The sequence below is a fragment of the Chaetodon auriga genome, chromosome 10 (assembly GCF_051107435.1).
Source record: "Chaetodon auriga isolate fChaAug3 chromosome 10, fChaAug3.hap1, whole genome shotgun sequence".
NCBI classification, from domain to species: Eukaryota; Metazoa; Chordata; class Actinopteri; order Chaetodontiformes; family Chaetodontidae; genus Chaetodon; species Chaetodon auriga.
Window position 1 is genome coordinate 10,088,877 of NC_135083.1, and position 26,468 is coordinate 10,115,344.

Below are 26,468 nucleotides of genomic sequence, written 5' to 3' on the forward strand. Positions count from 1 at the left end.
CTCAAAGGTCTTACAGTCTGTGCAAAATCCGATAAAATACTCTTAGTTAATGGTCTAGTAGTTATAGAACATGGTCATGCAGAATAAGGCATTAATAGGTGCTTTATAATGACTAATGACACACAAGAGGCAAAGCTCAAGTGCACCATTCACACAGATCGGAAACAAACAGACAGACAGATAAGGACATGTACAGTACACAATGGTTAGAGAGGCTGAATCCTCTGGAGGACAAAGATCCTGATAAAAAACACTTAGAATGAGGCACCAGCCGATGGTCCGGCACTGAAAAGTGAGGAGAAACCAGAGGGAGATGAAGGCACACAGCTTGGAGGCTTATATGCTTGTGGGACATGGAACAAACAGAAAGATTTCCAAACATGACAAACATCGACTGTGTGTACTCGGCTTAATAGGCTGATTGAGACTGAGAGGAATATAAGGAGATCAGATGGGTATGAAGGGGCCCGTTTACTGTTTTTAAAGCATCTTAAAGTCTGATGTGAAGCGGATACGGAGCCAGTGAAGTGAAGCTAAAGTTGATGTGATCTGGTCAAATCTTCTTGTTTTCATTAAAATTCTAGCTGCAGCATTCTGAGCCATTTGAAGCCTTTTAGTTTGAGCACAGTGAAGGCCTGACAGCATTCCAGCAATCAAGTCTGGATGAAACAAAGCTGTGAGTCACCGTCTCCGCATCAGCCACGGACAGAATTTTAGCGATGTCGCGGAGGTGAAAATAAGGTTTTCTTGAATGCGCTGATCAAAAGAGAGAGTCGGGTCAAACACCAACGCAATCGCGTACGCTGTCATGACTTTGAGGTGTTCCCCCTCAGCACATTAGATACTCTGTAAGCCGCCTCATGTTTTGTTGAAATCTTAAAATTGTGATATTAGGCGTTCACTGAAAATGATTTCCTGTGTAGCAGCCTTTGTAGCTGTTACTGACAGTAGTCCCTGCCTGAGCCGCAGGTGCATTAGTCATAAACACTGCAAAATGATGTAATGTGGCAAGAGGAAAAGTTTCCAAAACCATGACGGCATAAGCCAGAGACAGAAAACTGCATTAGCACAAAATGACCCCAGATAGAATAAATATCTCAGACTGTCTGAGAGAAACGATTAACTGCAGCTGCTCTATTTACCGCAGGACGTTTTTATTGTATTTAGAGCTACGACTAATGATTATTTGCTTTTTTGATTAAACCGTTAATAGTTTGTGTGAATGATGGTGCCCCCCAAAAGTCCAGCTGCGCTATCAAAAAAAGCCACGAAGACATCCTCAAATAACTTTGTGGAACTTTGTTTTTATCAAGCTAACGGTCCAAAACCAAATGATATAATGCATATAATGAATCATCTGTTAAACGTTTAAGCTGTAATTGTTGTCACTTTACACGCTGCTCTGTATCCAGCACAAATACAGTTAACAGATCCAGAAAGCCTACAACCCGCAGGGCTTTAGAGGCTTGGACCAGACATGCTACTCTACTGTAGTTTCCTCTGACAGGGTAACCTAAATTTGGAAGAAACCACGGCGGGATTTTCCACTTTTACTCGCGGTTGAACTGACCTACATGCTACGCTAAAACACAGTTTGGAGGTTTTGCTTCTTCCAGCGTGGTTATTTATCTGTCACACACAGATAGCAGCCTGGATAACCGCTGTTCTCTACCTCCATGTTTAACAGAGCCTGTGGATCGAGAGAACGACCCTGATCCTCTCCCGTCCTCTCCCCGGGATCTCCCGCTGGGCGGAGGTGGAAAGGAGAGAAGTGGTGAGGAGCTCAAACATTCATTCTGCATCATCTTATACTTCACATGCTCCTCCTTGGCAGTTTTCAAAGGTTTTGAAGTCACCCTGATAGCCATGCTTCTGAGAGAATATGAAATGTGTTTATGTACACACACTTCCTCCCCTTTCATCGTGGATTAAGTTGAATGTGTATTTATTTCCAGGTGGAGGTGAGCCCTCTGGAGAACGCCATTTATGTGGTGGAGAACAAGACCCAGGAGCTGCGGACTCTGATCAGCCAGTACCAACACAGACAGCATCATGGCAACATCAACCCGCTCAGCATGTGCCTAAATGGGGTCATAGATGCTGCTGTAAACGGAGGCATCGCCAGATATCAGGAGGTAGAGAGGAAGAAACGAGCGGGGGTTTATCGCATTTATGAACTGGATTTGTGTTGTGAGAGATCTCATCTTTTCACTCTCGTACCACAGGCCTTCTTTGATAAGGACTACATCAGCAGTCACCCCGAGGATACGGAGAGGATCACACATCTGAAGGATCTGATGCAGGAGCAGGTCAGACTCCGCTTTGAAGTTCAGCGTATGCGTAACCACTGGTTTAAACAGGCTCAAGTGATAATGGCGCTTTTTCCTGTCGTTTCCTGGAACAGGTGCACATTCTGGGCGTGGGCCTGGCTGTCCACGAGAAGCTGGTGCATCCGGAAATGCGTCCCCTGCACAAAAAGCTTGTGGACCAGTTCCACATGATGAGGACAGGTTTACATCATGTGAGCAGTCCCTCACGTGGCTCAGTGTTTCTGTTTATTCTCTCTGAGTCTGTTAGCGTGTGTGATGAAGTGCGATAGGTGTGGCAGTGTGTTTCTGTTGACGTGTTTTAACGTGTGTGTGTGAGCAGTGTGAATATTCAGAGCAGTATATGGTTGGCTCCCAGCAGGGCGTGCCCGGCGTGGATCGATTCGGCCCTGCAGGCTGCCAAGGGGTCAACTCTCCCAGAGGCATCCTCTCCTCCCACAGCCACATGAGTCCTGAGAGTGTGCGCCTCATACACAGACACAGGTCAGTCACACACACACACACACACACAGACCACCAAGTTTGTACTGTTTGCACCCAAAATTCAATGAAATGAAATGTGTGATCAGGGTTTAAAGAGGGTTTATTTCTTTCCATCTGTTTTCTCAATTGATCATCCTGTTTAAGGTTACCTGGGGGCAAAACCTATCCCAGCATGCACTGGGCGAGAGGCCACCATTCTATCACAGGACTAACGCATAACACCTTCACACTACAGGCTCTTTTGGGCAAAACTTTTTAAACTAAACACAACAACTTAAACTCAAGTGTAACCACTTGACAATGCAGGATTAGTAAAGATGTCCTCTCTTCAAAATGTTTGAAAACTGGTACATGAAAGGTACCAACACACACGCTCATGAACACACAGAGATAAATGTATTTTACAGTCTCCAACATCTCTGTTCTGCAGCCCTCTGAACCTTCAGGGCTCGATCCGTCACTCGTCCTCTTCCCTGTCCTCTCACACATCGAGCGAGGCAGGAAACCTCGTCATAATGACCGACGGCCTGATGGGGGAGCACCCCGAGGAGGCGTTACACATGCAGGTCAGTTCGAAATTAAAACACACGCTCCCATGAATGTAGTGGCGATGGTATGAATTTGTATTGCACATTATAAATTACAAATGACGTGAAAACTGGTCTTTTCAGGACGTAAAACATTTTATAATGCTTCAACATTGATACTCAAACTATAGCTGGAATTTAAAACAACTGTCTCAAAGCACATGATTCATTACTCTCCTCTCAGCTGGATATCAAAGGCAGATATACCAAATACAGCAACAAGACGTTTTCTATTATACAACACTGAGTTCGTTTTGCTTTGCAGCCGAGCCCCTCGTCCTCCAGCCTGAGCTCAATCCGCTCCAACTCTTCCCAGATTATTAACTCTGCTCCCTCGAGTGCCAGAGGTGAGTAACACAGCTGCATGAATTATGTTGTTATGGGTTTTATCTCTTACAGACACTTGAAAATTAGAAAATACCGTTCACAGATGTCCCATAAATTATATATAGAATGCAGCAAGACGTAACAATAAGACTATAAGACGTCTGTGTTACGTATAAAAGGACAATGCAAGTAGAAATAGTACATTTTTCCATGCTTTCCTTGGTCCAGGCTCCCCGTCCTTGCCCGATAAGGCCAAACACAACCGGGAAGTGATGATACTGTTGCCGTCTCATCGCGAGAGGGCCAACAACTCCATGTACTACAACATGGCAGAGAATGGACAGGTAGGACAGCACCATAATGGCGTCTCAATGCTAGAAACAAAACTTGTTTCCAACTTCTAATTACGCACTCTGTTGCTTTCTACAGAACAACCACATGCAGCGTGCCTTAGTCCAGCAAGTTAGCCCCTGTAAGCCGTGTGCCGATGCTCACATGACCCTACCAGAGAAAGGTAGCACGCCAACAGGTTGCGATGACGGTATTATGTGAAAGAGATGTATCACTGTGTGCGCTGACGTGTAAATGTTTTCCTCCTCCAGTGTTTCCAAACGCTCCCAGCAGCTGGAGTCTGGATGGAGAGAACAGGGAGCAGGTGTCCTACATGCCAGCTTCTACTGGAGGGGTTATCATGCCCCCTGTCCCACCCAGGTCCTTCCCACCAGGTATGTTCTCCTTTTACTTACTTTACGCTCATGGTTTAGATAATGTACATAGATTTACATTTCAAATGCTTTTCCCAGCAAATGTCTACTAGTAAACTGGTCCGGCTGAGCTTCGGTAATGTTATCCGGACAAATGCTGAGCTTGTGAGATGTCGGCTGGCTTTTGAAGGCTATTTAAGACCTTTACTTAATGCATGAATTAATTATCTCCTCATATGAATTTCGCCCTGCAGGACACTTCCTGATGCACTGTGATGCGTTTCATCACCAGAACAGTGACCCTCCGCCCGCCTTGCCGGTCCGTTCACTTCGAAAGGTACAGCCAATTTTTTTCATTTTTAATTTCAGGAACATGTTTTGGCAGCTGCTTTTGGAAGTAATGTGCAAGTGGTTTTGGTTTATTCTTTTCCTGTGCAGTGCTTTACTCAAGTAAAAGTGGTCCTTCTGCAGGTATACGGTCCCTGTGCCTGATACATCATTATGTATATGACGTTATCAGATAGTGAATACTGATGCATCTGTGTGTCAACAGCATTTTTACTTCATATACAGTTTAGTCCAGAGGTTCCAAATCTAAAGGGCCAGAAGAAGAAGCTGAGGGCTTGTGAGATGGCTAATAAGTTCTCCTACTTTTCTATAACTTTCAGAATTTTTTTAACGTATTGCAGAATTTTACCTCTTTGGCCCTCAGACAACCATTTAAATTAGACACACGAGTTTTGGGGGGGAAAACAATAACTCATAGATGACTCACAGACATTTGAAACATGACAAGGTACCAACAAGACACATTTTTTTTTGTAAAAGGTCACAAACAAAAAGGTGGAGAGCCACTTTTTTCATCTTAGCTGTCAGATAAATGGAGCGGATTAAAGGTTACTGTATTTCCCTCTAAAGCATCGCTGAGTAAAAATATATAGCAGCAGAAAATGGAAATACTCAAATGAAGTACAAGTACCTCAAAATCTCACTCAGTTGACTAAGTCCATTTTTGACAGTGGCTCTGTCTCCTCCACCTCCGACTCCTCTTCCTCCTCTTCCACCTTGTCATCCTCCTGCTTTGTCCTTTTCTTTCTTCTCTTCTTGTTCTTCTTTATTTAAATCTACACAAATACCTCACGCAGATATTTTACATTTTTAAAGTGAAATATTCAGTCTTTTGTTACTGTATCCCTGCCTTCACAGCAGCTCCCACACGTTGTCTTCACTTACAGTCAATTTATTAAATATATAAAGCTGAAATGCCTGATGATGGAGTGCAGACACTGTTCTTCACTCCAGTCATAATTACAAAGCTGTATTCAAGTGCCTCAGTGTTGCTAATACAGTGTCAGAATGATGAAGTAGTTGTTGACTCTTCATCTGCTCTCATTTGTAACTTGTCTGTCCAATATTTCTAACAGTATATGAAGGCAGCGTGAGTGGTTGAAATCCAGGTTTTTGTGACAACACTGGAAACGCTGTGCTTTACTGTGGATCAAGAGAAGCACACCCATGACATCCACTGTCGCTCTGATTCTCTCTCTCCAGTCTCCTCTGCACCCGATCCCCGGCTCTCCCACCAGTCCTCAGTCAGCTTTGGGCGGCAGCAACTCTACCCTGTCGGGCAGCGCCAGCAGCGGAGTGTCCTCTTTGAGTGAGAGCAACTTCGGAGGCCAGTATCCAGACCCCGGCCCCATCAGGAACGACGCCTTGGAACCTCTTCCCAGTCACCTGTGGTCCCCCCCTGACGAGTACCTGGCCTCTCCCTACCTGCACATCCACTATGGCGGACCAGAGATCGACCCCGTTGACCAAGTGCGCCCCTTCCACTACCGCAGCCCCGCCTCGCACCCGCACACCCACCCGCATCCCCACGCTCACGCCCACCCCGGCCTGGACAGCCACTCCCACGGCCCGCCGCCTCACCACCACGCTCCCACTCACGGCCCTCACCACATCCCTTACCGCAGGCCTCAGCCTCCAGCCGTGCCACCTAAACCCTACCTGAGAGAGGGCTGCATCCCCGAGGAGGAGCTGCCGCCTCAGCCCATCCCGCTGCCCCGCAGGATCTTCCACTCCCCTCACGGCCACAGGGAGGACCAGGGGAAGCACGCCTGGGAGCAGTGCATCAGCGAGGAGCACGAGGAGGCGCAGTGATGAGGCTCCAGCTATATTTCATTCAGAGCTTTCTTCTCCTTGTCTTCTTCCCTTCATTTGCACTGAGTTAAAGGAGCAGTAACAGAAAGAGTTTTGCGGCGTGCAGAGGGTTGTGTTCGGTTGACTCTTCTCCATTTAATTTCAGTGCACATGAAGGAAAGAAAAGAAGGCGTGAACAACGATGAATCTACAGAAACTACAGGCACAGCTGCCGTCACTGCTCCGCGTGGCCTCTTAGATATACTTAAAAGAAAATGATCTGTTGAACAATAAGACAGAACCACTTTGTTCAGAAATTGATATTGATTGTACACACTTGTACAACTCGTCTGTGAGCATGTTTTTTCATTTGAGAATAATACGACAACAGTTTTGTGAAATATGACAACCGTGATCATAACCAACGTGATCCCAGGTGCGGTATAAGCTCTGAACTCCCTCAATCTTGCTTTTCATGTCATTTTCACAACACGAGGCAACGACAGAAGGTTATTACTCACAGTGAAGTGACTTCTCTGCTTTAAATGCTTCATACATATGAATTCTTATTTTGATAAATAAATACATAATACAAAATACATTATAGTGTTTTCAAAGGCTTATGTCCATTATGTTTTTCAAAACACTGTTAAGTGCTCCTTAATAGTGAATCATATCAAATGGCGCACTCTAATCTGTGTTGCTGCCGGGCTGTCATAAATCGCAGGTGTCTATGGTTGGACTCTTGGACCGGCATCTCAAGGGACACGGACTTCAGTCACTGACGATTTCCCATCCGTACCATGCGTATGGAAACCTACGTGAATGTATTCAGACGAGATGTTCTATTCGTATTGCACAAGCTGCAATGCTGTTTCTTTTTTTGTTTTGTTTAAGTGCTTTAAGTTCAGTCTATGTTGAAGAAGTCTCTATTCGTCTCTTTTGTGTGACAAAGATATCTCGAGAGGAACACTGAGGGGGAAACTGAGGACAGTGGCGGACGGGTTCTCTACCCGTCACGGCGAATGAAGAAGGGATGGAACGAGAACTCTCCGCACCTCAAACCGCCTGCTGGACACTGAAAGCTAACACCATCCTCTCTCTTTCTCCCTCCATCTTTTTCCTTCTCTGTGTGGTTGTCAGACCATATTAAACAGTGAGGGCTGAACCCTGGACAGCTGCAGTGGCATTGCGTCGCGTCTGATGACACTGTCTAGACCCCCGCCCGCTGAGTGGCCTGTCGAGGACCCAGTTCAGACAGCGTTGGAATCGCCTACCTGCCTTAAGTGCACTCAAATGCAGTTTGACCTCTCATCCGGACTGTGAGAAGCTCATTTCGCGACTGCCGCTCTCCTTTTCATTGTGTTCACTATACGCTCCCTGCAGGAAAAAAAAAAAAAGATATCTACCTAGTGATGTTTTTGTATGGTTTCGTCCCGCTTTGGTTTCAGATTGTTGTTTGGTTTGTAGCGCTAATATTTCTTATTCTGCCTGCGGCTCTTTCTCGATCACCTTCTGCTGTGTGAAAACTAATGGTGTGTTTCAGAAGAAGGCTGAAGCCCGGACTGAGAGAGAGGCTCACTTTGAGTGGAGCGGAAGAACAGCGCTGTTTATTGCAATGTAGTGGGTTGGAAGGATATAGCTAATATTTTAACAATTACTTGTTTTCCTGGTTGTTTTTTTGCAGGTGGATGCTTTGTGTTACTGTACATCGAGTTGTCAGCTGACTAGACAACATCTATTTTTGTATGTGAGATCATCAGTTGTGTGAACATATTTCAGAAACCGTACCGAGACAGAAGGCCCAGGTACTGCTTAAGCTGCTGTACTCTGTATGGAGATGAACCTGAGGTCAGATATATACAGTATGCGAGTATCTCTTGTGAGTCTGGTGGCACTGAGGATAACTGGTGACTGAAGGGATACTCAAACTATAGGTACAATAGGATTTTTCAATGTAAATTCTGTTATTGTACATACAGCAGTATTGTGAAATATTTTTGAGAATTATTGCAGACGCCCCCAAAAAGGTTTATCGTTGTTTTGTGTATATACATGTACTCCAGAGATCAATGTAATTGATAAATATCTATAATCAGTGTTTGAAAAAGGACAAATCCATTAGACTGTGGCTGTCTCCACCGTTCTTGACTTTGAGTCTTCTCATATAAATACTTTATACACTTTTCAATGTGCTTTCCTGTACATATGGTGTTAGCATGATCAAACAGTGTTTGGTTGTAAAAGTGGTTTTCCTACTCCCATAACTGCTGTGGTATGGAATTCATTAACGATGCCAAACATTAAAGACAATCTTTTATCAGCTCTAACTCTTCCTCCTGGTTGCTGGTTCGAACCCTGGGTCGGGCAGGGCCTTTCTGTGTGAAGTTTGCATGTTCTTCCCGTGCATGCGTGGGTTCTCTCCGGGCACTCCGGCTTCCTCCCACAGACCAAAAACATGCTCATTAGGTTAATTGGTCTCTAAATTGTCCGTAGGTGTGAGTGTGAGTGTGTGAGTTGTCTGTCTGTGTGTCTGTGTATGTAGCCCTGCGATCGGCTGGCGACCGGTTCAGGGTGTACCCCGCCTCTCGCCCATTGCTAGCTGGGATAGGCTCCAGCCCCCCGCAACCCCGAAATGGGATGCGCGGGTATAGAAGATGAATGAATGAACTCTTCCTCCTTACCTTTGCTGTGCTGTGATTGGTGGAGCAGTCTGTTAAGTGGACAGTAGAGGGCGCTGCTTGTCATGAAAATGCATGAATCGGGCACCAAAGTGGCGAGAATGCATTGAGTTTTTGTTGTGTGTGCACTGTTTTGTGAGTGTGTGTGGGCATCAGTGTTCACTCTGTTATTGAGATATTTTTCCTAAAGTAGCTCTAGTCAATATAATGATAACAGTGAATCAAATGAGAATGTGAAAACAATGTGAAAGGGGTCACTTGTGGTGATGAAACTGCAGAGAATTATCACCGGAGGCTGCAGCTCTACAGCTTTACAGAGCCTTTAAGAGACATTTAGCTCATAGTTTAGCTGTTGGCCCACAACTTTACTGCTTTGGTTCACTCTCACAGCTCATAGCATTGTTTTTCAGCTGCTCTCAGTGAAAAAGCTCTAAAAACCCACTGTAAACTCAGCACGGACAACAGACAGACACAGTTAGTGATTAGATGGGGAGCATAGTGCAGCATGTAACAGCTAAAGAGCCAGATATTTCCCTCAGGAGTGGATAGAGACCAAAAACGGAGCTAAAAAGACAAGTAAATATTGGATTTACATTCACCAGGTGGCCAGAAACACGACTCCTAATGAACGATAATGTTGCTCCAGAGCTGCTGGATGAGTCAATAAGCAACTGCTGTCTACCAGATTTGCCAGATAGCATGTCAGCGTTGTTTTCACAACGATATGCTTTATACGTACATGTGTACAAGCTGGAGATCATTTTATACATACGTCTGAAAAGCAATGTAATTCTAGCAGTGAAATAAAAAGTGTGGAGTGGAAGTGTAAAGTAGCCTAAAATGCAAATGCTAAAGTAAAGTGCTAGTACCTCTAAACTGTACTTAAGGACAGTACTTGAAGGGTATGTGAGTGTGTGTGTGTGTGTACGTACAGCATGTCACACAACCCCAGGGTCCTCCACAGAAGAAAGAAGAGGGAGGGGGGGAGACAAACTCTTCAGCTGCAGTGACAGCTAAGGTCCCTGCTCTCTCCAGCTCAAGCTTCACACTGTCAATATAATACTTTGATATTCAAACGCAGCATATCTTTTTGTTTGATGTAATGCAGCTGGAGTTTAAGTTTAAGTTTTATTTTTTCATATGAAGGAAAAATAACGCAGCCTGTGTGGCAGATCGTTCTGTGATCGCCTCTGTAATGAGTACTGATGTGTGGCCTACAGGTGGCACAAGGGATCCATTAAGACTTCCTGTTGGATGGTAAGAAATAATCATCCAGTCTGTTTGAAAATAGCACACATCAAAATCATCATCAAAGTAGAATTTCTGTACTGACGGTAGATATTCTCCTAAAGGTAGAGAATTTTAGCCTTTAATGTTAGATAGATAGATAGATAGATAGATAGATAGATAGATAGATAGATAGATAGAAAAGAAAATCAAGGCTCCTCTGTGTCATATTTTAGCCTTGTCGCTGGGTGGACTGGAATAATACCGAAGTTGTAGGCGTGTGTCTGTTTGCCTCTGAAAGCGAATGTCTTTGGTAACAATGAGGACTGTGCACTCTCAGTGTCTTGCATATCCACGATGCAGTCACAGGGAAAAAAAAAAAAGAAAAAAAAGAGAGGAGTTAGGATGAAAGGATCCTCGCTGCCTCTCCAGAGGATGATGATGCTGTGGTGCATGCTGATGCAGATACTGAATTTCATTTTTACGGGCTCCTCTCATTTTTCCAGTTCTCTCTCTCTCTGTCTCTCTCTCTTTGTGTCCTTTTCTGTCTTCTTCACAAACTCCTCTGTGTTTAAGTCCCACTGTATTTTGTCTTAAGGGACTTACAGTGAGTGCATTCAGTGTAATGATGTGCTCTCCACACAGAGCACGATGAGATTCTGTGTCTGTTCGTGCACACTTGCATGCATGTCAGTGCATTGCTTGGCATGCAGACACAGCTCTTTTCCTCTTTTGGGGGTTTGCTCTGTCTCATTCTGCTGTTATTGTTTGGGGCCCAAGAGCACACTGATGTGAAAAGCATCTCTCATAAATTCTGGCAACTGGAATGACAAGCTGCCATCCGGCGTGCATTTGGAAGAAAACAAAAATAACCTGGATCTGGCATTGCATCTCTTTGTGGCACCGTTTCCACCCCCTGCTATGTTAATGTGACATTGATTTGGTTCAAATGTTGTGCCTCCTCTATGACTGCCTGTGAACAGACTGACAATGTTCTGTGCGCCAGTGTGCTACAAATAAAGGTAGAGGGGAAAAAAAGATGAAAACAAGGAGACAATTACATCAGGAAACAAAGACTTTTAATAAATGAAACAATACTAATAAATAAAGATTAAACGAGTTGCACATTCAAAATAAAATCCAACAAAACACTGAACAGTAAAGTACAGTACCATAGCACAGATTATTAAAAAAAACAACCCCCCCCCTCCACATTTACAAATTTTCTTAAAAACTTCAAGAGGCAAACATAGACATTGTATAAAAGCATCATACAGTAGAGCATCTGAGTATAATTTACAAATTTATTGGAGGATAAATACTTACAGCTGATCCCTAACTTGAGATACACATGTAAAAGTTAAACATGTGTTTCTCAGGTGAGGTTCCAGCCCGTCTTTTAGTGATCAATAACAGTGATGAGGTGACGATGAAAGCAGTCCATCAATTCATGGGAAACTCACAAATTATCTATAACCGTAAATAAGTTTTAATAGCTTTGTCCACATCTCCATTGGTCTCTTCTCTGTTGGTGCATCAAAGAATAAAAGTCAAGAGCATCTCTGCCAGCGGATATGGCTACATCAGGCGTTTGTGGAAGAACACTGCAGCTGTCCTTCGTCCGACTCTCCAGACGCACGGCTCAGAGGCTTCATCAGTAAGGAGCAAACTTCTGTCTCTCTGGCTTTTTGATGCAGTTGGCTGAGGAGATTTTGGCGGTGTAGGCAGCCAGGGTGGTGTGGGAGGGGGCTGCAGTGACGGCCACGGCGGGGGCGGGGCTGGACAGAGTCAGAAAGGGGACGGACTTCACCCCCAGCAGGCCGGAGAGGGGCATGGCGCCGTAAGGGGTGCCCAGCATATGAGCCGGGGTCAGGGCGCTCACGGCGGCCAGGGTGGGTGCGGGGGAGGCAGCTGGGGAGGCTGGCTGGGTGAAGGCCATGTTGAGGTCGACCGGAGCTGACATGGTGGCCGCCTGGGCCGTGGATTTGGCTGTCTCTAAACTGTGAGGGCCGAGATAGGAGGAGGGAGGATGGGGAGGCATGGAGAGAGGACAGAGAATGAAGATTAGAGGATTATACTGTTGCTGCAACACTGGGTGAAGTTTCTTGAAGATTATTAAAGGGGAACTCCTCTGATTTTACACGTCAAATCTGTTCACAGTCGCCTCATAGCAAGAGAGTCCTGGGTTCGATTCCCAGCCGGGGCAGGACCTTTCTGTGTGGAGGTCGCATGTTCTGCCTGTCTTTGTGTGCCACCAGAAACATGTATGTTAGATTAATTCTCCTGTCAGTGCCCATGTTCGAGGCGTTGGCTTAGGAACAGAGCAGGTCCCCGGGCGGTGCTCAGTGGATGCCCACTGCTCCTAATACTTAGGATGGGTTAAATGCAGAGAATGAATTTCCCTACGGGGATCAATAAAGGATAATTTAACTTAAGCCTTTTGTGGCTCCACAGGGGGTTCAACTAGTGTCAGTTACCTCAGCTCAACTGATGTCATTTGACAAGTTTGAAAATGAAAAGAAATTCTGGAGGCTAACGGCTCGAGGCTGCACGAGCCGCTAAAAACATACCGCACCTGAATATCTGAATGAGCTGTTGGTGGTTGAGTTGCACTTTGTAATGTAGTAACGTTTGGTTTGACAGGGAAGAAGAATGCATGGAATAATAAGACATCTCTGGTTCTGCTGCATTGATTTTGATGTGCTAAAAAAAAGCTGCTAAATGCTAACCTTAGATATAAAAGATGCCAAATCAGTTGAGGTCCAGAGCAATCCAAGGAGTTAAACTTCAAAAAATGAGACTCATGGATGATAAGTACTGCTGGAAGTGAACCCTAATGTTTGGGTCCTGGAGACCTCAGGGCTTCAACATTGTTTTATCAGCTTGATGCTTAATGACATGTCCTCATTTTTGTTAGGATCAGCAGCCTGCCTCCCCTTTTCCTTGTGTTTCTGTCTCTCCCTGTCTGCGTGCGCGTTTGTCACACAGGTCACATCGACAGGATTGGCTCCACCTGTTCACACCTCCTCATTACCTGAGCACACCTGAGACGCCTGAGCCAATTATCCATCTGCTCTCCAGTATTTAAACCCCGGCTCTGCACCCAGTTTTAGTCGATTCACGTGTTGTTGACAGTGGTAACAGTTGTCTCCAGTCTCTGTCTTTAGCTTGGCTGTACAGCTGTTTACTGCCCGTCTGACTCTTTGTGTCTTTGTCTGCCTCAGGTTTTGTTCTCCGTCCTGCTGTTGGGTGTACTCAGTGTGAGTTCATCTCACTCTCTCTTGCCTGCCAGTTCTCACCTCAAGTTACTGTCGGATCGTCTGATTCTTCTGTTGCACATTTCAGTATTGTTATTTATTGAATTAAAGATTCATTGTAAACCTCCCTGTCTCTGTTTCTGTGTGCAGCCTTTTGGGTCCTTGCTTGAAAAAAAAAAACATTTTTATGAGAATTGCTTATGAACATGCTTTTGAACTGATGACATGTTTCAGAAGTCCACTACAGAAAATGGTGCATTATTTCTGTTTGTGCTGTCAAGCACAGTGGATTTTTGTGTATCTGTGATTGGTGCCGACAGCGCTCTTTATCCAGCACTGCCCTCCAAAGTCCACAAATAAGTCTGTTTTCGGTTATTGTGGGAGAGTTTGTTCATAAGACAAACAGAGTAAGACTTCTCTGAGGTCTAACTGATCCAAACATTACTGACGTCAGCATGTAGGATGACATGCTGTATGTTTCTTGTCAGTGAATGACTTTTTGGTCTCATATTTCAAATTCTATAAAGAAATAAACATAATAGAAAGTAAATATTCCTTTTTTTTAAATCATCTTTGTTGTTTTCACGATATTTGATTGTTGTGCCTTCTTTTCTTCTTATCCTGTTTATTGGTTTGACTTATTTTTTTTTGTATTATCTACTGTTCTGTGCCCTGATATGTTCTGTTTTCTGTTCTGTCTTGGTTTGCATTGTGATTGTAATATATTGGAAAAGTGGATCAAAAAAAAGAGAGCAGAGCTGCACGGCAAATACTGAATTCCAACAAGGCACTGCTGCTATGTCGTACAATACAACCAGACTTTTACTCATTCCCTGGAGGCCAATTACCCACAGAACAAGGACATACCTCATTATCACTTATCACTCTATAGCATAACCTTTGACCCTTTTAAACCAATGCATTTCTCTTGCGGTGATTCATTAGATAGCTGTACACTGGGTCTTACCAGGAGGTAATGAGGTACTGGGCCAAGTTGATGCTGACCGGTGTTCCTGTGATAGTGACATGACGGTCACTTGTCCCGTCCAGCTGGCTGCCGATCTTGATCTGAGCTCCTGATACCTGCCTGATCTCGTTGATCTTAGTGCCCTGACGGCCGATGATCGAGCCAATCAGCTGCAGAACAGGCGAGACAGATCGGTCAGTTTTGATGGAAAGACGAATGATTATTGACAGCGCTCATGATTCACAAGGAAAGGGTTCATTAATCGTTTGACCGAATGCAGCTTTTTTCTTATTGTTGGTTGCAGCCGCTGATGAAAGTGATTCTGACAAAAAGGGCAGAAGTGAAACACTAGAACTGTTGAGCTGACTTAATGCAGAACACTTCAAATATTGCAATTACATTGTCTTCAGTGGATTGGTCATCCATCATGCATGTCAGAAGCACTCCCCCCACCCCCACCCTCCAGAGTCTCCCTTAATTGCTACTGCGTGTGCACCGGTAAAAGAGACGAGAGAAGGCACATTTGCCTCTCATTAATCTGAGTGGCTAAAAGGTTATTGATTCCTCAGAGTGGTGATGACTTCCCAAACAAATCACTTCCCAAACACATGCCAGCTAGATGCATCTCCGCACTAATGGAAAACATAATGGGAAAATAACTCAAATGTATAACATACAGTCCCATCGGCTTGAGCGTTCCCTCTGCTGAGAGTAGATTAGACAATGACAAGAGTTTCATTGCATTCCAAAATACATTATCACTTTTGCTCTGCTTTCATTACCCAACCTGGACCCCTGCCTATTAGCACCAGTAGATATTTAGCTCTGGGCTGCGTATCAGCTCAAGTGCAGGGTGTCAGGGCTCAGCGACAGGGTTATGCTGTCAGATACATTGTGAGTGGGACAGTGATAAAGTACTTGAAGCGTGTATGTGTGTGTGAGTGTGTGTGTGTGTGTGTGCTGGCAGCTTCTCTGATGCATAGGTAGAAATACACAACACACACAAGCACAGCGTTCATGCCGCGCTCGTCCCTGCGTTTCACATTCCTTTCCTAAGAAGTAAGCAGCCTGTTTCACAATGTCTGATTTGTCACACAGCGGCCTGGTTGGTCTGCCTGGCTAAAATTGGCTCAGTAGTTTATTTGGGGGGGTGGGGGTGGGGGGGTGGGAAGGTAAGACACACAGAGAGCAGCCGGTCTAAAGAGCAACTCTAGAGACAATGGCCACTGCAGACCTCAAATCACAGATAACGTCTCTCCCGGACTGACACCAAGAATCTCTTCTGGACTCTGGGCTTTTAAAGCAGCTGCCAATAGAGCCCAGCTGTCAACAGCTCAGCCGCTTTGGTGTGGATGACCTCAGACAACGGCATTCCTATATGAACAACCTTAAGAAAACAACCAGAGCTAAATAAATGACACAGGAGACACAGCAGGTATGCTCGCTGTGGTGATTCTTTTTCCTGAGCATACAAATAACATTAATGCAGCACAGTGCTCCCGGTCTTCAGCTGTAAGTGGCCTATATATTGTTGAGCTCCTGCTGAGGCAGTCATTTGAAAGGACACAGGAAGAGGGATGGGATGGTGAGGGTGCAGCCATTTTTCTTCCGGCTAAATCTTCCTTAGTGCTGACTTGGTGTAAGCAGTTTTTCAATGCATCTGTGTGTGCGCACCAGTCTCCTTCAGCGTTCAGTGTGCGAGCACAGAGCGGGATTGTGTGGTCGGACTGTGGCCGGCCCGAGGGGGGACCGAGGGCCGAGGAGGCTCCGTCGTGGCTGTGAGTCCTCTCTTCTGGAACAATGGCTGGAGCTCACAGCTGTCCCTGTCATGTACAGCACTGGACTCCCTCATTCCTCTGATGCATTGAGCCACGCGCCATGTGGGGGTTTACTTATGGAAAAAGCCTTCAGGCATTTTAGAAATGTTGTTGAAGGGTTGTGGCTATATTCTGTACAGTACAGTCAAACCTAATCAATCCAGCTCTTGTTTTCCTTTTCTTCTCTGTGTTGTAAAACAAAGAGAACAAAATGAAAATCAATTTTAGAGTCTGGAAAATGCTCAGGTCTTTTTTCTTTGCTGATATTTGTAATTGCAGGTGTATTTTGAACTGATAGTGGAGAGCACTTCAGGTCAAGGCTTCCAATACAGTTTTGAGGATAAGACATCCCATATTTTTCCCATTGTTAAAATCCAGTGAAAAGACCAAAAAAACTATTGAAAACACATTGCATTGGGTTGTCTATGCAACGCACTGTTGCACCGGGTGACATGTTCAGTACCATGAACTTGTTCACTGTAGTTTATTTTGAGTCGATCCCACAAACACCATCCTGCTGCTGTTGATACTCACTACTGCGTATACGTCCGCAGCTGAAAATAGTCCCCAGAAATTGCACTTTTTACTCCTGTTTGAGTAACGTTTGCTAAAAACTGCAGTTCCTGGCCGTTTTAGGACATTTCTTGGCCTTAAAATGAAACTCTATATTTGTGAGCTGATTTTAAAGACTGGACTAACACATTGATTATTTTGGTCTTTTCACTGGATTTGTTGACAGTAAGAAAAATGCCGTCTTTGTCCTTTAATTTCCTGAACATTTAATTTTTATACACAATTGTGGCTGTATCCAGCATGCAAGCTGGATATAAAAGCTACAAATTAAATCATACATTGTAAATTGCTTCAATATAAATTTTTCTTCAGTACAGAGCTTTTTTTCTTGTTCATTCTTCTTAATGGAATCCAATACGAAGCAAATTATGACAATTAATAGCCAGATGCTCTCTATCCAAACCAGCCAAACCTAATGCTTGACTGACCATCTGAAGGGAAATGTAGCCTGACTTTATTTTGAAGTGAATCTATGCACTGATTTCTCCTCTCAGATTGGAGAGACGTTTCATCAAACCCTGGCGGAGGCTAAGTGAAGAGGGAAAGGATTTTTGTCTGTTTTCTTATTGGCTGTTTTGACAGCAGACAGCCTCTAAGTAGGTCAGGGAACATGAGAGGATTTACTGAGCACTCATGGGAGTCACTCTAAGACACTGAAACTGCAGCCCAGACAATAATGCAAAAGGATCCATATCAGCTCAGAATCCCCTTAACCTTGGGTTAGTCTGGGGTTAGAATAATGAGGATAATTAGTAAGTTGCCAACACGTCTCTCATCTCTTTTGAAGTTGCACCAGACGCCTTTGCAGCTGCAGCTGCCGCATCTGAAGTCACCTGCTCCTGTACTGCGTACATGTGAGATGAGCGCTGATTTCCTGTTTATCTTTTTTCTTGTTGTTCAGGTGGGAAAATATTAACAACGTGAAGAATAAAAACTCCAAAGTTTTGGATTGCTTCTCCTTACATCATTGGGAATAAGCAGCTCCTGAGATGTCTGAGAGTTGGAGTCCACCCCTGATGAGAGAAAACACAAGCATTGCCTGAATGAAACTGACACATCAGACATTTTAATATTCATTCTGCTCCACACAAACGGCCATTGAGATGCTGGAAAAGCCCTTTCAGCGTAGAACTGCTCGATATAGTAAAGCAGTTAATTTCCATTTTAATGGACTGATGTTTAACACGGCACTCATTCTTTCCTTTCTCCCAGTTCTCTGACTCTGCGGAACGTATCATTTCACATAATAGTTTCTATGAGAGAGCTATAAAGCCTCTTCTCCTCCTTCCTCACTCACACAAGCACATAATCAGTGCAGTAATGATGGCGAGCTTTCCTTTCTCATGTCTGAAGGCAGGTCGGAAAGCTGCGGCAAGTTACAGATGGAGGAACAATGCAAAGACAAAACTCTGCAAGCTGGTTATTTTATTGAACACAGATTGATTAAATTGATTGTTTGCTTGACTGTCAGAGCAGTGGGATGTAGTCCAGAGCAAATCCTGGCTTTAATTACTGCTATACATACCAGATATGATAGTCGAAGCAGGCTGGGCAATTGGACTCAGGCCTTGCTGCATTGACAGCTGATGTAGCTTGGCCAGCTGTAAAACAGAAAGCAGGCCTTAATGCAGTGTATGCTAAACCCTAAGCTACTCATGTCATATTAAATTATAATACTTCCACAAATGGTCATACCTCTGAGTGTGGAATGCCATATTGGTTTTGCAAAGTGTAGGCCTGAAAGAGAGCATCCTGCATTAGGTAAATTAGAGCAATAAAGCATCACATGCTGGCAATAAATCTGCAGCCTCTTAATGGAAGTGCTTCACTGTCAATACATGCCTGTTTTTCAGAGTAAGAGAAATGAGTGTTCATCGTTCAGCCCTGAACTTATAGAGAGGAGAGGCTCTCAACCAACTGACCATGCCAGACTTCTAGTGGTCTAAAATAGTGCAGGAATCATAGTTTTGGTTTAGTTTGTCCAGGTTTCAGATATTGATCTCTGAGATCTCTGCCTCCGTCCCAGTGCAGCAGAGGTGAATGGAGGTTTGCTCGTGGTTCTCGCAGCATTAAAAATAGCATTCAACAGGAACATCTCTTTCCAGACACAGTGTCCCTGTTGCTCGGGATAATCCAGAGTACTCGGTGTGAACAGTTTTTTATAACGACCATTAAGTAGCTCCTGTGGAAAGTGTTGGTGGACTATGTTTTCTGAAATACACACAGCTGTTATTCTGTCTTTTTGTGTGTGTGTTTTAATGAAATCAGTTTTAGTTCCTCATGTTTGCAAAATTATTGATAATTCCAAAATTAACCAATTTCTCCCTTATTTTGAAAACAACAACAACAACAACATCTGACTTGATTATTACCCCATATGTAGAAAAGCATTGAAGTTATAGGCCTTTCCTTTGCCACAAACTGGGTTTGTACTTTTGATGAAGGTGATAAAATACATAAATGAGCATTAAGCATAGTTATTACAGCGTTAAGGAAATATTTCATGTTTTATATGCTCTATGGTCTATGCATGAACAAGTATTAATTCTCTTTATGTGCAAAGAAGTAATTCTCAGACATATAAATAGTATAAATAAATAGTGGTGTTATAAAGTAACTGTTATAAAACTCCAAATAGATTTATTTAGGATTTGGGCAAGAGGAGTGCTGCATTAAAAAGGGGAAATGAAGTTAAAACTATCTGCATGACTAGACACCACTGGAGATGAATGAAAATAATTTCTTTCCTGTAACTTGGCTGATCTGACCTTTGCAGGATTTGCTCAAAGCGCAAAAAATGTTACTATCATTGTGCTGTGACTGATTCGTTGAACAGTCCTGCTTGTTGGCTGCATGTAATGTAAAAGTTAGCGTGGAAGCTGTCAATCTTGGAACACAATCTTCTTTGTTTTCTCTCACAGTTCAAGATTGATTGATGCTAAAATATTTAGTATTGTGAATATTTGACCCATGCAAAGCCTTTTGCTTCATTCCTCTTCATACACTCAGTGAGTTGTTGCATTCTTGGCAGTGCCTGACTCCACCAAACCCCTGGTTAATCCAAAAATGGGCAAAAAGGTGGAGTGTGGGTGAAGCTGAGCCAGGCCGAATGAAGCCTGGTTGCTGAAACCTAGCAGCTAGCTGTCACTCTAAGCCCATAATTATGCATAACTTTATGCCTTAATATAATTCAAACAAGTGAGTTACATAAACCTGTGTACTGTTGTCATGAACAGAAAAATCAGCTCCAGAGACTGATTTTTGTACCAGATTGCAAAAAATGTTTCTTTCTGCTGTTAAGTTGGCCATTTTAATATGGAAGTCTATGGGGACTGACTCGACTATTTGAGGAACTACAGCTTTTGGCTCCTCCATGTTGCCTTCATTTTTCAGCCCTGGAGGTTGCTACTTGGCTCTCTCCTCATTGCCCATCCCCCATTTATCTCTAATAATGCAGATCTCCCTTTTTTTTTTTTATCCTTTTTAACATTTACTCTATTGCTAACACTACAAAAACAATATGTTTCACGTTATACCTCATCAACTTTATTGATTTTTGTAAATATATGCTTATTCTGAATTTGATGGCAGCAACACTTCGGGACAGGAGCAACTAAAGACTGGGAAAGATGTGGAATGCTCCACAAACACCTGTTTGGAACATGCCACAGGTAAACAGGTTCATTGGTAACAGGTGATAGCATCATGATTGGGTATGAAAGGAGCATCCTGGAAAGGTTCAGTCGTTCACAAGTGAGGACGGAGTGAGGTTCACCACTTTGTGAACACATGATCATATAAAGGATATTACAATATGGGCCGAGGAACACGTAAAAAAGCATTTCTGTTTGTTTTTATACTGTTTTTATTTACCTTTTATACAGCGCCCCAAGTTTTTTGGAATCGGAGTTGTATCTATTCTAACTCTGTCTGTCTGACGCCAGCAGTCTGGCTGCTATTACCAGTCCGTCCTATATGGTCATAAACTGGGGAGGACAGCTCAGCCCTTACAATGTATTAGTACATGACAGCTGTGTTTATACAGGAAAGCACAAAAACACCACAAATTAGTGGCAATAATCCTGTCATTTACAGCATGAGTGATCTAAATTGTGAACTCTTTATATTTCATTACCCACAATTTTTTTTTTTCAATCCAAGGCTAATTTGTCAGAGCCTGCTGTTTCCATTATGATATTATGACAGTATCTGCTATTGCTGTCATGGGAGGAATATTCCCAAAGCTGAAATGTTTCTGGTGCAGAGCTCGGCAGGACTAAATAAGAGACGGCAGAGCTGTGGCGGTGGTGTGTGATGGCATCGTGTTTCAGGAGGGGTTATAGCCCTTATGACAGGGTAGAACAATAGCTGCGGCTTTACGCTCAGCTGTTGTTTTTAATGCCTCATGCCAGATGATGGACTGTGTAAATTTGGACATGCCACACAACCCCTCCTCTCAGTCACTCAGATCCCCAGTAGCCCTGAGAGTCATTCGTGCACTCCACAGTGAAGTTTAAGCCCAACGTTTGAAAAATGTGGGGGAAGTTTTTATATTCAGAGGATGGAAATTATTCACAGATTTCATATTAATTTTTGTCCAGATACCTGCTGGAGGTCCAGGCCACCCTGGGTGACTGAGTACATGGGGTGGGGTGCAAATTCTGATGCCTCGAACACCTGCAAACACACAGCAACACACAGGAGAAGCACAAGGGTAAAACATGTAGCTCATTACATCATGTTTAGAAAGTCCAGACAGTCATTATTTTTGCTATTTGAGTGATGATTAGTGAATAAAAACTTTAAATTTTTTCCCGGGGCTTTCACTACGGATCAAATTTAGTCTGAGATGTGCTCTCGAGGCTGCATTTCTGACACTTTAACACACCTAACAGGCTTATAGGCCATGACTCATCCGCAGACCCTTTCCCATTCCACTTCATTTTCTCCACTGACAAATTATAAAAACATCCCTTATCGCTGTGCAGCCTTCATTAAAGCCATCTCCCACTGACCAGGACCTCGGCCAGAGTTTAATTTGATAGCTTATTATGGGGAATATCAAAAACACAAAGCCATTCCAGAAATTGACCAGAGTCTGAGGCAGCACAAACAGTGTCAGAACTGCTGACAGCTATGCAGAATATCTGGCTGCTGCTGAAGCCAGAGGAGACGGCAGGTCTCCAGTCTCACTCGCTAATCTTGTGACTTGCTCCGCGGGAGGGTGGATATCTGTCCCTTCTCAAACAGCGGCATCTATACCACTCAACCCCCCCCTCCACAAAACACACACACACAGCTGTGTCCAGACGTTTTTGACCCTGGGTGGCTCAAGTAGTGCACTGATTCCTGCAGGGGTGGTCTGAAGTGTGTGTGCATTGACCAGTTGCAGTTTCATGTAAGTTAGGAAGGTGATGATGTCAGCTCCAAATGCTCATCCAGCGGTTCTCAAACTTTATAGCCCCGCTAGGGCGATGGCTGCTAGCAGGGTTATGCCAATACTGGTCAATTTTGGTCAGTCAGTCACTGTGGTCCAACATTCATGGTGCCCAAAGGATGAATCTTCTCACTCTTCATTTAGCATCAACAGCAGGGGGCAGTATGTACAACTGAGCTAGGAATGTATGTTAGCTGTAACATCTATTAACGAGGAGTCATACATGAAGAATGCCAAAAACACTTAAAGTCTGTGCAAGTATCTCACCAGATGAGTGGAGGCTTACCTGTACTTAATGAAGAGCAACGTCAGTCAAAGTCATGATTTTAGTAAAACATGTCACACGGATTTTAGTGTATCACTCAGAGGGAAAAGCGATGTGAGCCAGGATGACAAATCTGCCCAGCATAAGCGAGCCCAAAGGCGCCGAAACATGCTCCACCAATGACTGTGTTTATACTATCTCTGCCATCCATTTTCATAATCACCCCCTTCTACCAATTGTCTCTCTTGCCAGTAGCAACTGAAGCATAATGTGCGATATGTACACATCCTTCAAGTAATACATATTTTATTTTAAGTGCTGAATTTATTTGCCCTTTCGCGTTTCCATTCATATAATGCAGGGATGTTCGCAGCAATTATGCATGTGGACAGTGGCAAGGGTGGTGGGATGGCCCAGGGCGGGGCATGCGCCTTATTTTCAAATCCCAATATTGACAAGCACAGTGAAATGACAAAAAGGGGCTGGGTGATGTTAGAAAAGAAACAGTTTGTAAAATCTGCTGTCCGATGTCATCAGAAAGAAAGAAAAAAGAGCGCTAGAGAGAGAGAGAGGTTCAAACTCTGCTCACTTTCTCACCTCCAAGCAGCATAAAGGCATTCCCATCATCCTTCGCGGTACTTCGTATTTAGTGCTAAGTAATTAACAAATGCTAGCATGCTAATGCTAAACTAAAATGGTGAACATGGTTAGCATTGTACCTGCTAAACATTTGCATTTTATGACAGTCATTGTGAGCATGTTAGCATCTTAGTGTATCATAGACAAACTTGTGTGGTAAAATCTCTCACCTGGTTCCCTGCGATGAGGACTGCAGCTGGTGAGGGGCTCGGCCTATAAGGGATGGTGGCACCCTTCGGGGGAGACTAAGGAGTCAAAAATAGACAATAAATCTTCATCATAAATCTCACAGACTCAAATAACCTCCGCACATTTACTCTGAAATGACATCAGCAGTTCTGTTAAAGGGTGCAGCACTAAGCAAAAGGTGTTGAACTCTGTGGTAAAGTAAGATACAGTAACAATTAATGATGAACTAAACTGCTAATGACACTGACATTATTCTCTTCCTTGTTTTTCTTTTGATAATATTAGTGATTCATTGAATAATTGAAGCAGTGTAGTGAGAGTTCTTTGAGAATAATAGCTCTGAGCTTTAGTTTGCACGGAAGCTGCAGGCTCTGCAGTGGTTTGCCCTCTGGATAAATCAAGCATCCGCTGACAAGGAGACATTTGAAGATAGAATTCTTCAAACACCAGTAAGAAAAGGAGATTATACAGTGTACATGACGCTGTATATCTTATCGAATAACTGCAATGTGAGTGATACTGTTTTTGGCTTTAAAATGTAGAGCATCTTTTCTGCGGGAGCAGTCACAGCAATTTCTTTGTATAACTTTGCATAATTTAAATCTTGGAGCCAAAAGCAAGAAGCCGCTGGTACAGAATCCTAATGAAACTTGCAAGCCTTTGAAGAAAGCCCTGGAAAACTGGATCAAACTAGCAATTAGTCAGTCAGGTCCAGCTGCAATGCTAAAACAAAAAGGACTTGTGCACTTGCATGAACACACAGGGAGAAACTGTGCTTGGGGTTGTTTTTCTCTCATCTCCTCCTCGATTTTCTCAAGAGAGCTGTTGTCTAAAGGTGGACAGATTTTGCTGCAGGCCAGTTTGTTTTCTGTTAGCGACTTAGTGTCCTCGCCAACAATACTGAGCTGTGACCTGAGAGCTGCACCTTCTGACTCCACCCGATGCCTTGCCCAGCAGATTAGAGCCCAGGAGGACCAGAAAATAAAGGCACTTTCTTAATATTTTCCATGTTATGGATAATGCTACAGAATCCATGTTCAGCAGCGCTCTGGATACAATCGACTGCTACAAAATGCTGTCATAGGTAGCATTACATAACAAACACCACTAACACGGTCTGCTAAAAATGCATGAACTTCTGCTGCAGTGGAACAGACAATGACTACATGCTGGTAAAATGAAAACATGAATGTCAACAGCAATTAATTCCTTCGTATACGTGCAGCAGCAGAGCTCTGACAAAATGTCAGATGAGTACGGGTATGTGGAGTAAAGACAGGAATGGTACGCTTCCTACCTCTAGGATTACTGTGCAGATGAGCTTGACACACTGGATTACGGAGTCCTGATTCCCAGATATCGTCACCCCTCGCTCAGTGGAGTTGGGCAGCAAATCCCCTGCCACCTGTATCTGAGCTCCAGTGCTCTGCAAATGATAGGGGTTTTAAAAAAAAAAAAAAAAAAGATTAAGTCTGATTCTGCAGATAAGACAAGTCGTGATTGCACCGCTGTGACTCCTTTCTGTGCCTCTCCGCTGGCTTTGCTGACCTTATATTTTACTACCTATGCCGAAAGAGACCAACTGCCCTGTAGTATGCTTAACATCAAGTCCTGTAAGGTTAGAGATAAATGAAAAATCACCCATGGTCAGTAGACGTAATTCCCTCCATTTTAGCTGATATATTCCTAATGTAGCATGTCTGCAGGCAAGAGGGAGTGCTTTTTATGATTTATCTGCATTTGCCGATGTCTGGCAGACTGCAGGGTTTTTGGAGGCCATTGTTGAACCACACACGTTACAAAATGCTTCCATAAGTGAGCATGTGTCCTGTGGCAACCAAACAAACAAAACAAATCTGAGACTGAAACATATTTGGGTTATGAGCAAGACAAGAAAATCCGTCTAACCACAGAAAATCGACTGGATGCCGTTGCTGGTGAAGGTAAAGGCTAAAGTGAGAGAGACTCTATTTGTAGATCAGTACAGAGCTAAAGTTACAGTGACAGACATCTCTGGCAACAGATCTGATAAATTTAATCCTAATGTTTCAACTCGGCCTCAGTGTAGTCAGGAGTTTTTCCCTTTCAGAGTTGCCACTGCTGAGTCATATCGTGTGTTGTGTTAAGTGATCCATCTAGACTGCATTGTCTCACTAATTTTCCTGCCTTAATGATCTGAATCCAGTTTTAGTGCAGACACCACCACTTTGAAATACCTCAAACCACTGGCTGGATTGACACAAAATCCTATGCAGAAGTTCATGTTCGACAGAGGATGAATCCCAATTACTTCGATCATCCTCCAACTTTTCATATTGTGCCATCTTTTGGTCCAAATCACTTCAGTTTATGATCAAATACCTGTAAATTCGAATGACATTCCCATCAGCCTCAGCTGTACTTTGTGTTTACTGCTAATTAGAAACGTTAGCATGCTAACCAGATAAAGACAGTTGATTTTTGTGGTTTTTTTTTTATTGCCTTCAAGTATATTTGTGCACTCAAGTAGTCCTTGAGTACCACTTGAGCAATACTTGAGTATACTTGAAGTGTAGATAGTATGCTGCATTGGCCCAACTTTTTATAAACTTTAAGTGTACTGTACACCAGTGTAAATCATGATTCATAAGCATTCAAACACTGGCAGAACAATAGTATTATATCATCAAAGTGTTGGAAATATGGTTAAATATACTTCAAGTTAAGTGAAATTAAAGTACACTTTAATTAAGCATGCTGATAGTGTATCACAAAGGACTTCGTAAGTACACTTTATTACTATCAGAAGTGTTTCTAATTTCTAATACTTTTTAAAAGTACAATTTATAATACACTTACAAATAAGTACA

The 26,468-nt window shown here is 43.5% G+C and overlaps 2 protein-coding genes across 7 annotated transcripts in view; one reads left to right on the forward strand and one right to left on the reverse strand.

Moving 5' to 3' along the window:
• LOC143326562 (dedicator of cytokinesis protein 3-like) overlaps positions 1-8,897 on the forward strand; it is a 51,271-nt gene extending 42,374 nt beyond the window's left edge. For 2 of the 6 annotated variants that reach the window (XM_076740186.1, XM_076740187.1), the window contains exons 43-54: positions 1,688-1,774; positions 1,956-2,135; positions 2,226-2,309; positions 2,405-2,521; positions 2,668-2,810; positions 3,241-3,376; positions 3,663-3,744; positions 3,953-4,068; positions 4,154-4,238; positions 4,327-4,449; positions 4,683-4,765; positions 5,980-8,897. In XM_076740186.1, coding sequence (XP_076596301.1) covers positions 1,688-1,774; positions 1,956-2,135; positions 2,226-2,309; positions 2,405-2,521; positions 2,668-2,810; positions 3,241-3,376; positions 3,663-3,744; positions 3,953-4,068; positions 4,154-4,238; positions 4,327-4,449; positions 4,683-4,765; positions 5,980-6,588 — 1,845 coding nt within the window. In that variant the 3' untranslated portion in view covers positions 6,589-8,897. The remainder of the gene's footprint in view (positions 1-1,687; positions 1,775-1,955; positions 2,136-2,225; positions 2,310-2,404; positions 2,522-2,667; positions 2,811-3,240; positions 3,377-3,662; positions 3,745-3,952; positions 4,069-4,153; positions 4,239-4,326; positions 4,450-4,682; positions 4,766-5,979) is intronic. The other 4 variants (XM_076740188.1, XM_076740189.1, XM_076740190.1 and 1 more) reach the window with 2 other exon arrangements.
• Positions 8,898-11,537: 2,640 nt separating this feature from the next.
• The window catches only part of LOC143327296 (poly(rC)-binding protein 4-like), a 35,632-nt gene continuing 20,701 nt past the window's right edge, over positions 11,538-26,468 (reverse strand). The window contains exons 7-14 of the mRNA XM_076741561.1: positions 24,917-25,045; positions 23,601-23,675; positions 21,695-21,766; positions 18,785-18,826; positions 18,615-18,690; positions 18,053-18,102; positions 14,700-14,869; positions 11,538-12,475 (exon numbers count right to left, since the gene is read on the reverse strand). Of these exons, the coding sequence (XP_076597676.1) occupies positions 12,130-12,475; positions 14,700-14,869; positions 18,053-18,102; positions 18,615-18,690; positions 18,785-18,826; positions 21,695-21,766; positions 23,601-23,675; positions 24,917-25,045 (960 nt within the window). The 3' untranslated portion in view covers positions 11,538-12,129. The remainder of the gene's footprint in view (positions 12,476-14,699; positions 14,870-18,052; positions 18,103-18,614; positions 18,691-18,784; positions 18,827-21,694; positions 21,767-23,600; positions 23,676-24,916; positions 25,046-26,468) is intronic.